At 40.0% G+C, this 14,438-nt stretch overlaps 2 protein-coding genes across 9 annotated transcripts in view; both read right to left on the reverse strand.

Moving 5' to 3' along the window:
* Positions 1-837, reverse strand: part of pcsk2 (proprotein convertase subtilisin/kexin type 2) — a 71,050-nt gene extending 70,213 nt beyond the window's left edge. The window contains exon 1 of the mRNA XM_059985360.1: positions 580-837. Within this exon, the coding sequence (XP_059841343.1) occupies positions 580-765 (186 nt within the window). The 5' untranslated portion in view covers positions 766-837. The remainder of the gene's footprint in view (positions 1-579) is intronic.
* A 7,264-nt stretch (positions 838-8,101) lies between these two features.
* Positions 8,102-14,438, reverse strand: part of LOC132402996 (uncharacterized) — a 276,911-nt gene continuing 270,574 nt past the window's right edge. For all 8 annotated transcript variants that reach the window (XM_059986192.1, XM_059986188.1, XM_059986187.1 and 5 more), the window contains one exon: positions 8,102-13,751. In XM_059986192.1, the coding sequence (XP_059842175.1) occupies positions 13,366-13,751 (386 nt within the window). In that variant the 3' untranslated portion in view covers positions 8,102-13,365. The remainder of the gene's footprint in view (positions 13,752-14,438) is intronic.

Consider the following 14,438-nt stretch of genomic DNA (forward strand, 5'->3'; position numbering starts at 1 on the left):
GAAGAACTGTCACAGCATCGATTAGTAAACCTGGAAGGATACTTAACCACTGACAGTTTGCTGGTAAATTAATGAGCAAGGAACGCCAGTGTAAGTCAGCACCGTGTGTTTTTGTTTTTGGATGGGGGTGTGGGGGTGTGCACTTATCGAGACACTGAAAGCCTGACACCTAGGGAATATTGATGGGTTTCACTCATGTTGAGTGATAGTCAATGCGTGAGCTCTTTTGCAGTTCGTCTTGAAATGCCGAGCCCAGCATCGAGAAGCCGTTTGGGAAGCTATGATATAAAACTTTCTTCAGCCGCCAATGCTGGTTTGCTTTAGAATAAGAATTGACCGAAAGGCTGTGACTTTGGCACCGCCGGCTCTGGCCGAGCACCTCAAGCAGCGTGGGATCGAGTTCGGGTCGGAAATAATTCCTGTACCTCTCTCCTAATTAGCAAAACGATCAACGGTTTTGTTTTGGGAGTAAAATAGAACGAGCAGACAAAGTACCATCGGATAAATGAGCCAGGGGCACAGCAACATCCAACAAGACGCACGTTGTGCATTTTATTGACAGTAGAGCTCTGATCCTACCTTTCTCACAGCAGTAAAGCCGGTATCTGCAGCAACTCGCCGGGCTATATCGTCTCCGCCTCGGTGCAACTCAACCAAGAAGTGGTTGGTGTAAAGCTTTGGGTGGATCGCCGACGTTGCAAATATAATCGCAGTGAGCAAAATAAGGACAAACGTGACCCCATCCTTGGCATATTCCCGCTGCATCTCTTCCGTGGAAAAAGCAGTGGGCTGTTAGCGCAACGAAGGAAGCAAGGAATGAAACACAAACGTTAGCCAAGCCGCTGACTACACTTTATTGAATTCGCTTGTCCGAGTATCCGGGCGGAGTACGGAGCTATGTAGTTCAGGAGACTGCCTAACCCTTCTGTGTGTGGTGGTTAAAAGGAGCCCGCATTTTTACCGGTTGATCTATAATTCATGAAGAAATCGCCGAGCTTTCTCACTGGATCACGTCGCAGCCGCGTCAAAGCGATTAAACATTCAGAATATTACCCAGCAACTCAAAGCGAGGGGGAGGTGGGACTACAGGGAGGTAATAATCATGAACGCATTTCAGGGAGGGAAAAAATATCATGGTTTATATCGTTCCACAACACGGTTAAATAGTTGTCCAAAAAGATCATGTTAAATATTACTGGGCATCATAATGGCTCGAAACCCTTGCAGCCCATTTGGGGGGATGGGGGGTGTACCCAAACCGCAAACTTCTCGTTTCATCGGGTTGCCGGGATGGAGGGCGGTCTGCCCTTCCTATAAGTCTGTGGCTTCTGAGGTGACGGCAGAATATTTTGGGGAATCTGCAGACTCTGTCACAGGTGGACGGCCGTGCCTGCCAGGCAGGTGGGTGGGTGGATGAGTATTGATGACGTTTGATGATGAAACTTCGTAGCAGCCCCGTGAAGAAGTTTGCTTTCTGTTCTCCACTTAGCCTCTTAACGTTAGAGAGCCCGAGGTGCTGAGTGCCAGACTGGGAGCTTGGTGCTGGGACTGCAGATGACATTGCCTATTCGCAGGAGCTGTTGCAGCTTGATTAGGACCTTGATCCTAAGTATTAGAACCCCGGAGAGCATTCTGATACTGGTTTGCCCATTTTGCCAGTGAATTTGGAAGAACCAGTGTAGGCTGTATCAGTGTTACCTCTCTTGAGCAATGGGGCGCCTGTTGTAAGGCGTTTCTGAAGCAGAAAGTGTTCGCTGTCACTTGATGGCATCGTCCACATGGTATTGCGCTTTCTGCTTTGGCCCCCAGACACACTCCTCAGCAGCTGTGCTTGCTGCACTGAAGGAGTACATCCTCATGGAGAGGTGAGTACAAGGTACGTGAAGCATTCCACGATGATCATGACCTTGTTATGAATCTTAAATGCTCAAGTAACCTTGCTTCTGAAGTGGGCATGGTGAAGGTTGAACAGTTCCCTGTGCCTTCTGTGGATAACTCTATTCCAGTGAGGAGCTTGTTGGAGGTAAAGTGAAATATTGGATGGGGAAGATTAATTAGATTATAAACATTTGAAAAAGCACAGTTGGTGGTAAGAAATAAACCCAAGCAAGTGCCCATCCTGGTGAGCAAGATCCTGTCATATCCAACGCCTTGTTTCACCAGAGACAAAAGTACATGTTCCAAGGTCAAGCCATTGACCTCTGTTAGATTACATGATCATCCATCATCTTCATTAATGTGACACCCTGAGTAGTCAGATCACCACACAAATGTCATTGCAGCAAGTTCAATATCAAAAGAGTCAATGACTCCAAAAAGAAAATTCTGCTCAGTCAATGTTTCACAGCCAACCACACAATTCCTAATCAACAGCAAGCACAGAGCTGGATTAACCAAAAATCAAGTAGGAATCTCTTGATTTCTCTAACAGAAAATACTGAGGTTGATTTGATGAAAATAAACTGAAAATTAAATTTCATCAAGATAACAAATCTAATTTAACAAAGAATTTATGGACTGAAGGCATCATCAAAGTTCAAAGGGTAGAATGCAGATCTGCAGTCACCCAAATGTCATATGGTGCATTGTCCTTCATCAATTGTGGGATTGAGTTTAGCAGCTGAGAAGTAATGTTGCAGCTATATAGGACCCTGGTCAGACCCCACTTGGAGTACTGTACTCAGTTCTGGTCGCCTCACTACAGGAAGAACGTGGAAACCATAGAAAGGGTGCAGAGGAGGTTTACAAGAATGTTGCCTGGATTAGGCAGCATGCCTTATGAGAATAGGTTGAGTGATCTCGGCCTTTTTTCCTTGGAGCAACAGAGAATGAGAGGTGACCTGATAGAAGTGTACAAGATAATGAGAGGCTTTGATAGAGGCTTTTTCCCCAAGGCTGAAAAGGCTAGCACAAGAGAGCTCAGTTTTAAGGTGCTTGGAAGCAGGTAAAGAGGAGATGTCAGGGGTAAGTTTGTTATGCAGAGAGTGGTGAGTGCTTGGAATGGGCTGCCAGGGATGGTGGTGGAGACAGATACGATAGGGTCCTTTAAGAGACTCCTGGGCAGGTACATGGAGCTCAGAAAAATAGAGGTCTATGGGTAAACCTCGGTAATTTCTAAGGTAAGGACATGTTCGGCACAGCTTTGTGGGCCAAAGGGCCTGTATTGTGCTGTAGGTTTTCTATATTTCTATGAATGCCAATATCCAAACTAAAAGCATTTGACCTAATCATAGTATCCATTAAGACCAACTATGATCCAAATATCCACCTCAGTGAAATACTACAACAGAAGAGAGCTCTAATAACTTCAATAACTTTAACCAGATTGTGTCTTATGGAGGCTAGCACTATTACAAATCACTTAAATTACTCTAGATCAACCAAACTACTAATAGTCCACAAATCTCGAATACAGATCTCAGGTACTGCGTACAAACGTTCCTCAGTCAGTCAGCCTGGCCCAAATATGCTTTCTCAAATTGACTGGCCAGATGGTTTTGTCCTCCAGCTGTAGCTCATCTTCCTGAGTGCAGTTCTACATATCTCTTTATGGCAGTAATTCAGCAACTAAGGATGCTCATACCAGCACAAACTTCATACCAGCACAAACAGCAGTGGAAACTACTCAGTGGAAACTACTCAGGAGAAATAATAAAATCTAGGATGTGTGCCTTTATGTCCCTCCTCCCCGATTTCCAATCAGCTGCCAAAATGTTATGGCAAAATGCCCAATTAATAGTCATATTAATCCAAAGTTGCAAAATCCACCTCTTATCAAAACTAAAATCCTCACTGGGCAGAATTTTTTTGAATGTGGTATGCATGGCGTCACAATATGTGGGTAAAATTGGAAAACCTAGAATGGCTCTTATTTTTTCCCTGAGAGGACTGCAGTTTTCTGACATCTCCATGTTTAAACTTTGGTATCTTTCAAAGTACTTGTGGCTGCACTAATTATTTTGTTGTTTCTTAACTTCACTGGTGCTAAACTGATAATGTAAATGAAGAGTTAATGAAGAGATAACGTAAAATGAATGGTTTTGCATCAAAAGTAATAATAGGAAGTCCGAGTTGAAAATGGACCTATTGAGAATTTTCACTACTAATTTTCAATCCTTTTATATTTTTGTAGAGGTTCAATTTTATTAGCAACTCTATTTTAACATATAATGTAATGATAAATATTTTATTTGCTCTTGGGCAGGGTGACACAAGATCTGGTAACATTACTTAGCACTAGAGTCACTGATTTTTTTAAAAAATTCAGGTTGGAATGTGGGACAACAGTGTATGTCTGGGCATCTTAAATTAAAAATATAATTATAACCTTGACATGATAAAGAATTGTTGTATCAGACACCATTACAGCTAGGATCACCTGAAGGCCAGACATTCATGGTTCAAAATTCTAAGTAATTTTATATACGTCGAGATTCACTTTCTTGCAGACATTCACAGTAGAACGGGCAACTACAATAGCATTCCCACAACATGTCTATCCATTGCCTCTTCTAATGTCACTTTGAGGCCAGATGCAGACTAGAGGGCGGCACCTCATATACCACCTTGCTAGTCACCAAACTTTCTCTAACTTCCAGTAACCACTACCCTGCCCCCCTTTGTTTTCCCTTATACCACTAGCACTATCACTCCTTCACTTTCCTCTCCCCTACTCTTTTGATCTGCCCATCACCCACACATTCCTTCCCCTGGTTCCCTTCCTCACCTTTATTTTTTAGGCCTCTGCCCTCTCCTATCAAGTTACACCTTTTTCAGTCCTTTGACACCTCCACCTAGCACCACTCAGCTTATTCATATTTCTCATACTCCCCCTCCCTCATCTGCCTATCATTCTACTCCCACCAGGATGAATTATCACTCTCTACTCTGACTCCACCTCACTTCCTTACCCCTTCATACTGACTTTCTCCCCTCTTTCTTTCCAGTTCCTATGAGGGTCTCACCCTGAAATACTGACATATACTATGTGACCCATCAACCTTTTCCACCATTTTATGTATTGCTTCAGATTATCACCATCTGCAGTTTGTCTTGTGCCTCTTTTTGTTGAATTGTGCATTTTGTGGAGAATATGATAGCTTAGTTACAGTAACTGACCACTTAATAGGGTACACCTGCTCATTAATGTAACTATCTAATCAAACAAACATGTGGCAGCAGCCTAATGCATAAAAAACATGCAGCCATGGTTGAAGGGTTCAGTTGTTACTCAGACCAAACATCAGAATGAGGAAGAATGTGATCGAAGTGACTTTTACCATGGACTGGTTGTTGGTGCCAGATGGGATGGTTTGAGTATCTCAGAAACTGCTGATCTCCTGGGGTTTTTGTGCACAACAGCCTCTAGAGTTTACAGAAGATGATGTGAAAAACAAAACACATCCAGTGGGTGGCAGTTCTGTGAGTAAAAATACCTTTTAAAGAGAGAGGTCAGAGGAGAATGGCCAGACTGACAAGCTGACAGGAATGTGACAGTAACTCAGATAACCACAGGTTACAACAGTGATGTGCAGAAGAGCATCTCTGAATGGACAACATGTTTGAATTTTGTGTGTGCTACAGCAAAAGAAGACAACACCAGCTTCCATCCCTGTACCTAATGAAATGTTCACTGAAAGTAAGTTACAGGATGAGTTTCCTGACACAAATATGAGGCTTTCAATGATAGTTGGCAAATTGAAAATCATATTATTATATCTGGGGAGACCTCAGCTCTTTGAAATGTATCTGCTTGAGTCACCAGCGAGGAACACGGCTTTCTCCACTTTGCGATTGTCAATGTTAGTTCTTCAACTGACACAAGCAAAGTAAATTATTTGCTCCACTTTGCTTTATGCAGAGGGCTTGCTATGCACAGATTAGCTGCTGAGCTCCCTGCACTGCAATATCAAATATTCTTCATTGACTTTGGCTTTTTGATTTAATGCATAATCTCAGAGCTATGATCTCAAACAACACTCTGAGCAACACACCAGAATGTCAATTTGACCTTCTTTTGGTCTTGAAAAATAACAACCTTCTGATCTAGAGGTAAGAATGCTACCATGAGGTTCTGGTCTTAATTTATTTCAAATAAAGAAGGGGAGATGAGCTGGGATTGGGGTTAGTGGGGGCAATAACGAATCATTAAGCCGATTGACAGAAGAGGTCAGTTATCAGTTGTGCTGTTACTACAGGTTCCTAATTGTGTATCAATTATGATGCTTTGGTTTACCTCCTTAATCACTACAAATTCCATGAAAAAACACCAATACTCTGTGAGAAACTAAATTTACTGGATAGTTAATAGGATTTAACTATCCAGTGTGTGTGTGTATGTGTGTGTGTGTGTGTGTGTGTGTGTGTGTGTGTGTGTGTGTGTGTGTATGTGTGTGTGTGTGTGTGTACATCAGATGCAATTTCCACTGTGTAGGAGAGTAGTCTAGTTTTGTCCTTCATATTTCCAAGAACCTACTTTTGATCATCCCTGTAGTTCCTCATCCCCAGGGCAATGCAGGCCATTCCCAGGGATGAAGAGGTGCTGTTCTTGGTACCTTCTGGACGTCTTGGCATCTTGATTAGTGCAAGTCAAGCTGCTTGATCCGCTGATCTATACCAGGCCACCAAACAAAGCTTCTTGCCAACACTTTCATTTCGACCAAGCCTAGATGACCAGCATTCAGCAATTTCATTTTGGCACAGGTAAAAATGGGGAAAATAGAATTTCTGCTGCACATTCCAGCCTTTTTGGGTTGCTATGTTGATCTAAGATAGTGTGGGGTCCTTCTAGTTTCCCTTTGCATCATCTCTGCTGTAATAGGGAGACTGTCAATTTGCATTATGGAGAATATGTCAAAAGGAGTGTCCTCTTTTGTAAGTTTTTCAGGTGTTTCCTTTGGTAAGTTTTTCTGGTATTTCCTTTTCAAAGGGTAAACTGGAAAATCCATCAGCATTTCCATGATTAATCCTCCTCTTGAATTTGATCTTGTAATTGTGTCCTCCAAGAAAGAGTCCATCTCTGCATTCACACTGCTGCTGTTCATGGATTGAAAATGGGCTCTAGAGGTTGATGATCAGTAATGAGGGTAAACTCTCTCCCTTACAAGTCTTGGTTGAAACATTTTACACCCCAAAGCAGTTTCAAGGCCTCTCTGTCAATCTGTGCAAAATTTTTCTTTGCAGTGGTAAGGAAACGTGATGCAAAGGCTCTGGGGTGTTCACTTCCATCACTCATAACATGTGACTGCACCTATATCTTAAGGTGAGGCATCACAGGCAAGCTTCTCTGGATGGTGTAGATCATTATGTGTGAGTATAGTCTGATGTAAACATTTGTCTTTTGGAAAGCCACCTCACACTGCTTTGTCCATTGCCTCTTCTTCCTGACCTGTAGAATCGAGTTCAAGGGATACAGCATGGTAGCCAAGTTTGGCGGGAACCCGGCAGAGTAATTGACAAATTCTAAAAAGTACTGTAACTGTGACACATCAGTTGGTGTTGGGGCATCCACCACTGCTTGAATTTTCTCAGCACACTTGTGTAATACTTGTGTATCAATGACGTGACCACAGTTATTGATGCTTGGTTTAAAGAATTCACACTTGTTGTGTCATGCTCTGAGCTCATAATCTTCCATTCTCAACACTGACTTGAGATTTTGTCATCCTTACCAATAACAGTGAAGTCAACCAGGTAACACTGAGTGCCTGGGCAACCTTACATCAGCTGGTCCATAATTTTCTGCTACAGTGCAGGTGCAGTTAATCCTATTACAGTTATAAAGCTTTTTGTGAGTATTTATGGTGAGAAACACATTGAAGTCTTCCATCTCCATCTGTAGGTAGGCCTCTGCTAAATCCACTTTGCTAAAGTGTCTCCCTCCAGAAACATTTGAAAAGGTATCCTCTATCCTGGTAGGAGAGTATTGATTCGCTTTCAGTACTACGGCATCATTTCTTATTTCACTTTCAGCTGTCTCTATTGAAAGAATGTGGCATGCAAATAGTGAATGGATTTTCATTCAAGTGTTAAGTTTTGTATCTCCAGAAACTAACTGAAAGAAAAAGACAGACATAGAAAAAAGAATGGTAGATTACTTAGTTTCTTTTCTTTAGCAAGGTGCACAGATGTGACAAGGTGGCATAATGACATGTGCATAAGACCCACAAAGCATGATATAAACCACAAAGAATGCTTATCAAACAATGTATTTACAATATTACTAAAACATTGAATATACTACAGTAATAGTGTTGCCCTAACCGCTATGCTACAATGGCACCCATTTATTAATCATTCTAAATGTGTTACACTGAGCTAGTGTAACAAGCATGGTAAACATAGCAAATTTACTGTTAAATTAATGAGAAAACTAATCAATGTTAAAACATATAGAATTTGATTTCAGTACCATTGCTCATTTACAAAACAGAATTCAGCACCAAATTCAAAGGAAATGTAAGATCTGTTTTCTTTTTGGGTCTTCATGTTATGAGTTATGAAAGCAACTAACAGAAAGTTTCAGTTAAATCAGTAGTTCAAAGTCCTCAAAAAATTGTTTGATTCACCAAATTTATTGAGTTATTTTTCCGTTAAAAGCAGCAAGTATTAGTACTATTCTTTATGGAAATTTAGGTGAATTTGTTCTGGAATGGAGCATTTTAATAAATATAAATTATAATTTGGCATCTATAATTTAGCTGCAATCACAGTTTGAAAATAAATCCAACAATTAAGTGACAAAGAATTTTGCATTTATTTATTATTTATTCCAATGTGCTTCAAGGCCGCCACCATTGTCCCCGTGCCGAAGAAGTCTTCAGTGTCCTGCCTAAATGACTACCATCCCATTGCACTCACATCCATCATCATGAAGTGTTTCGAGAGATTCGTCATGAGGAATATCAAGACCCTGCTGCCCCCCTCACTGGACCCCCTGCAGTTTGCGTACCGTCCCAACTGCTCAACAGATGACGCCATTGCCACCACCCTCCACCAGGCCCTAACCCACCTGGACAAAAAAGACACATACATTCGAATGCTGTTCATAGACTTTAGTTCAGCATTCAACACAATCATCCCTCAGAAACTGATTGGAAAGCTGAGCCTATTGGGCCTGAACACCACCCTCTGCAACTGGATCCTAGACTTCCTGACTGGGAGATCTCAGTCAGTCCAGATTGGGAGCAGCATCTCCAACACCATCTCACTGAGCACGGGGTCCCCCCAGGGCTGTGTGCTCAGTCCACTGCTGCTCACTCTGCTGACCAATGACTGTGCTGCAACACACAGCTTGAACCATATCATCAAGTTTGCCAATGACACCACAGTGGTGGGTCTCATCAGCAAGAACGACGAGTCAGCTTACAGAGAGGAGGTGCAGCGGCTAACGGACTAGTGCAGAGCCAACAACCTGTCTCTTAATGTGAACAAAGCAAAAGAGATGGTTGTTGACTTCAGGAGGGCACGGAGCGACCACTCCCCACTGAACATCGACGGCTCCTCAGTAGAGATCGTAAAGAGCACCAAATTTCCTGGTGTTCACCTGACGGAGAATCTCACCTGGTCCCTCAACACCAGCTCCATAGCAAAGAAAGCCCAGCAGCGTCTCTACTTTTTGCGAAGGCTGAGGAAAGTCCATCTCCCATCCCACATCCTCATCACATTCTCCAGTGGTTGTATTGAGATCGTCCTGAGCAACTGCATCACTGCCTGGTTCTGAAATTGTACCATCTCGGATCACAAGACCCTGCAGCAGATAGTGAGGTCAGCTGAGAAGATCATCTTCCCGCCATCACGGACATTTACAATACACGCTGCATCCGCAAAGGAAACAGCATTATGAAGGACCCCATGCACCCGTCATACAATCTCTTCTCCCTCCTGCCGTCTGGGAAAAGGCTCCGAAGCATTCGGGTTCTTACAACTAGACTATGTAACAGTTTCTTCCCCCAAGCTATCAGACTCCTCAATACCCGAAGCCTGGACGGATACCTTGCCCTACTGTCCTGTTTATTATTTATTGTAATGCTGGTACTGTTTTTGTGCACTTTATGCAGTCCAGTGTAGTTCCAATTACGTAGTTCGGTCTAGTTTTTGTACTGTGTCATGTGACACCATGATCCTGAAAAACATTGTCTCAATTTTACTATGCACTGTACCAGCAGTTGAAATGACAATAAAAGTTGACTTGACTTGATTAGTATTAATTTTGGATGAACTGTAGTTAAAAGGTAACTTTTTGTAAAGGAAAAGAAGTTGTAATCAGCTGAAAATAGGCAATTGAAATTTGATCTTTTTTGAGAGAAATTTGAACTGTCGCAGTTGTGATGTAAATATTTATAGTGCAGCACAGGGGCATAAAAATTTATATTAACTATCTCACTTTTTAAAGCGATTGTTTTAACTCTTTTTGATGACACGGTATTTAAAATGCATTTTTACCAGCTTTATTTTTCTGCATTCTCATTATAGCAATTCAAATGTCAGAATAAACCTTTAAAAATCTTTATTAATCTTAAATTTTACCAATATCAAAGGAATGCTGCCAATGATTGCATGACCAGATTCAGTGACATTTTCAAATCTCGTAATTTAACACAATGAGTTAGTTCCTGAGATCCAGATTCAGAGTCAATGATGTTGCAGAGAAATCATATAATCAACTTCCAGATTTGTGTCTTGCCTTCTTAGGTTTGCATTTAAAGACATAATTCCACAGAACAACTGACCACAGTCCATGCAGCCTTACTCTGCCAACAAATTATATACACTGAGGGCTATTTTCTAACTCACTAATTCCTTCCCTAATTATACAGCCCAAATCTCTGTTCAGATTGTTGCCTTAGTGTTGACCTGGGAAATAACCTGAGCTATTTACATCATTATTGCAACATTCATTATTAAGATGGCGGCCCTCCGTGTATAAATATATTTGCAAAATGTGAAATTAGTTTTACTTAATAAAGTAATACATTTTTAACAAAACCTTACAAAAATCCAAGTTGTTTGCCTCAAAATTCATTATATTCAGTTGATGTGTTTAGTTTTGACAAGTGTTAATTTTTAACTGATCTACAGTAAATAATAAAGAAACAACACTTTGCTTTTCATGTCTCTGATAGTTTCTTGAGAACATGTATTTTCCTCCTTGCAATATGCTTGTAGAACAAGGACCAACATGAGACACTCCCAGCTATTATTTCTGTCCCTCTGCACTGAGTAATGATTTCTTAATGAACAGAGCAGGGAGATAATGTTAAAAAAAGAACATAATTAATTCAAACTGATATGTACATTAGAAAAAAAACATTGGTTTTCTATTGATAATCCGACCATGAAAATGGATTTCTGAAAAAAAAATAGAATTTAAAAAAAGCTTTTATAACTAATTGAGACCTTGGCAAAACATCATATCAGATTAAAAACCATAAACAACTGGTCCACACAAAATTACCTCACCTGTTATGCAGAAAGGTGAAAAACTGAAATGATAAAATAGTAAGTATACTGTTACAAAATTACAAACGTATGTTTATATTCTCAGAGTTAAATTAAATGGTCACTGTCATCTTAATAAAAAGACTGGAGTTGACTTAACACAAACTATTTATCAAATAATCTTTTTTTTCAGAAATAGGACACCCTTAAACTTAGTGTAAGCCTCTAAGTGTGGGTTTGGCAACCAAGTGTAGTGGATAAAGAAGAAAAATGATTAAAAATACACCTACTAACATTCATAATAACTTTCCTGATACAAATTCTTTAAGACAATAGTGTGATAATATATGAAATACTTCAAAAAAACTAAAAAAGATTTCTTAAATAAACAGTTTTATCATTTGACGTGCAATCTTATTAAATACACAGCTCGCAGTTGTCCCTCTAACTACTTCTTCATCTCCATAAACATAAGCACAGAACTAACTCTGCTGTTCCCATCCAAATAAGTACAAAGGCTCCTGTTACCTCTGTGGTCATGTCTATACCAGTACTCAGTTTACCATGCTCAGTTTTAGAACTCCCATATGTGCTTTCAAATTCATCCAAACCCTTCTCCAGCTCTGTCACTGTAATGTCCTCCATAACTCTATTCCTACTAGCTATCTTTGTTGCTCTGTTTCTGACCATGTTTCATTAATGGTGCATTTTGAATTAATTAAATTATGGAATTTATATCCTAAACTTCTCCAACCTCACTGGGATTCTGCTTAATCTTTTTGACAACTCTTTGGTCAAGTATTGAAATACATTTTTATATGATTTGGTGTCAAATTCTATCTGATAATCTATGAAGTACCAAGGGATAATTTACTATATCAAAAATGTTATGTAAATGAAAATTGGTGCTTTTCATTAGACAATAAGCTATTCTGTTCAGAATTATAATTATTTAGTGTGTATTAGGAGAAAAATCAAAGACTTAACAACATAGAATCTATGGCCAGAAAGCCACAGACTGCCCCTACTTCCTCGCAAGTTCAGCAAGTCCCCAATTTTTATCAATATACGATAGAATGTATCCTAACCAGATGCACCAAGGTTTTGTATGACAACTGCTTTGTCTAAAATAGCAAGGAATTGTGGAGAGCTCAGTACATCATGAAAACCAACCTCCCCTTCATTGACTCTGCACTTCCTACTGCCTCAGGAACACCAACAAAATCAAAGACCCCTCACATCCTGGTCATTCTCTCCTCTCCTCTCTCCTCTTCCACCAGGCAGAGGAATGAAATCACACATCACATGGATTGAATACAGTTTCTATCTAATCTGCTGTTATAAGAACCTTGATCTGATCTCAAGTATGATAAAGATGAACCTTGATTCCTCAATTGACCATTACATGGCCCATACATCTTAATTTTCTACCTGCACCACAAAGTTGCTCTAACTGCATTCCGTTATTGCTAATCCTTTTATACGGCCTCAATGTATTTATGTTTTGGAATGATTTGTATGGGTAACATGCAAAGCAAAGTTTTAAATTGTATCTTGGTATATATGACAATAATATATTAATTACCAAAGATCAATCACCTGTTATCATTGGTTAGTTCCCTGCATCGGCACAATAACATAATCAAACAGATATTATTAGTCATTAGCTTTCAGCGGTTGGCACCAAGATCTACATTATGGCCAAAAGTTATTTACTTTCGGTATCATCATGATATGTATTCATACCTTGAAAAACATACTTATATGTCAAATATTGATCAAAATGGTTTTACATTTCTTGAGAATACTAAGCAGGAAATAAGTTTAACAAAGTTCACGACATATGTTGATAATAATAAACCTGATTCTGAGTTTGTGAATCATAGTTCAATATTAATCATTTAAAAATCTATAAATTTCACATGCTCACTCAAGAGTTTCATCTGAATTTATTTGCAGGTCTTTCTCAATGCTACACTCGATATTCTCCTCCACCTTTGGTTTCAAGTTAATGATCACCTCAATGTGCTTTGTGAGTTGTACAGTGCTGTCTGTTGCTATTGATTCTTCATCATCTTTTTCATTATCAGTATTGGGTATTTCTGAAGCCTCCAACTTTGTCAGGTCCTGCACTTCTACTTCCAAGGGTTCTGAGTTGTCTATTTTAAAACTTCCTGGAATGTTGCTTTCATATGAATCAGGCTGTTCACCTTTCATCCTGTCTGTATATAGTCCATTTCTCTCCGAATGGGGTGAAGTCCTTGTCCCAGAGTTGAAGATAGAACATACTTTTAACGAATGTGAAGAATGGCCTGATAGGACACATAAATGTTGCATTAATTGTCTTATTGTTAATATAGCAAAAGATTTGAGTAGAATCCAGTGTTAATTCTATAATACCTGGTGGATAACTAGACTCAAAAACAGGAGGAAAATGTCAATGTGTTTGATGATTGGACACGGTATCAAAGGTTACGGGGAGAAGGCTAGGAAGCAGGGCTAAGGTGGGGGGGTGGGTGGAATAAAGGATCAGCCATGATAGAAGGGCAGAGCAAACTCGATAGGCCAAATGGCTAATACTGCTCCTATATCTTATGGCTTTATGTTCATATTGTCCTGTCTTTGCCATGCATTCTCAAAAAGTACAGCTGGGAAGATAGCATCATTTTCATTTTGGGTCCAACACAGTAAAGCAGACAATGAGACAACAAACTGTCTGAGGCTTTTGTGATTTTCAGGGCCCAGAGGCAGACATTCCCTCTATATGGATCTTTAGTTAGTGGCAAAAGTAAGACATAGTATATGATTTATTACTATATTCTGTTAACAAAATTCCAAATATTTATTGAGATTAACAAGGTCAGTCAGTCCATTAAATTTCACTCTGTATTAAAATTAACTTATTGTAAACACAAGAGATTGAGGAACTCATCAGATCAGCCTCTATGGAAATGAATAACCAGTCAACATTTCAAGCTGAAACCCTTCATCAGGACTGG

This window comes from Hypanus sabinus, chromosome 12 (genome assembly GCF_030144855.1).
Source record: "Hypanus sabinus isolate sHypSab1 chromosome 12, sHypSab1.hap1, whole genome shotgun sequence".
NCBI lineage: Eukaryota > Metazoa > Chordata > Chondrichthyes > Myliobatiformes > Dasyatidae > Hypanus > Hypanus sabinus.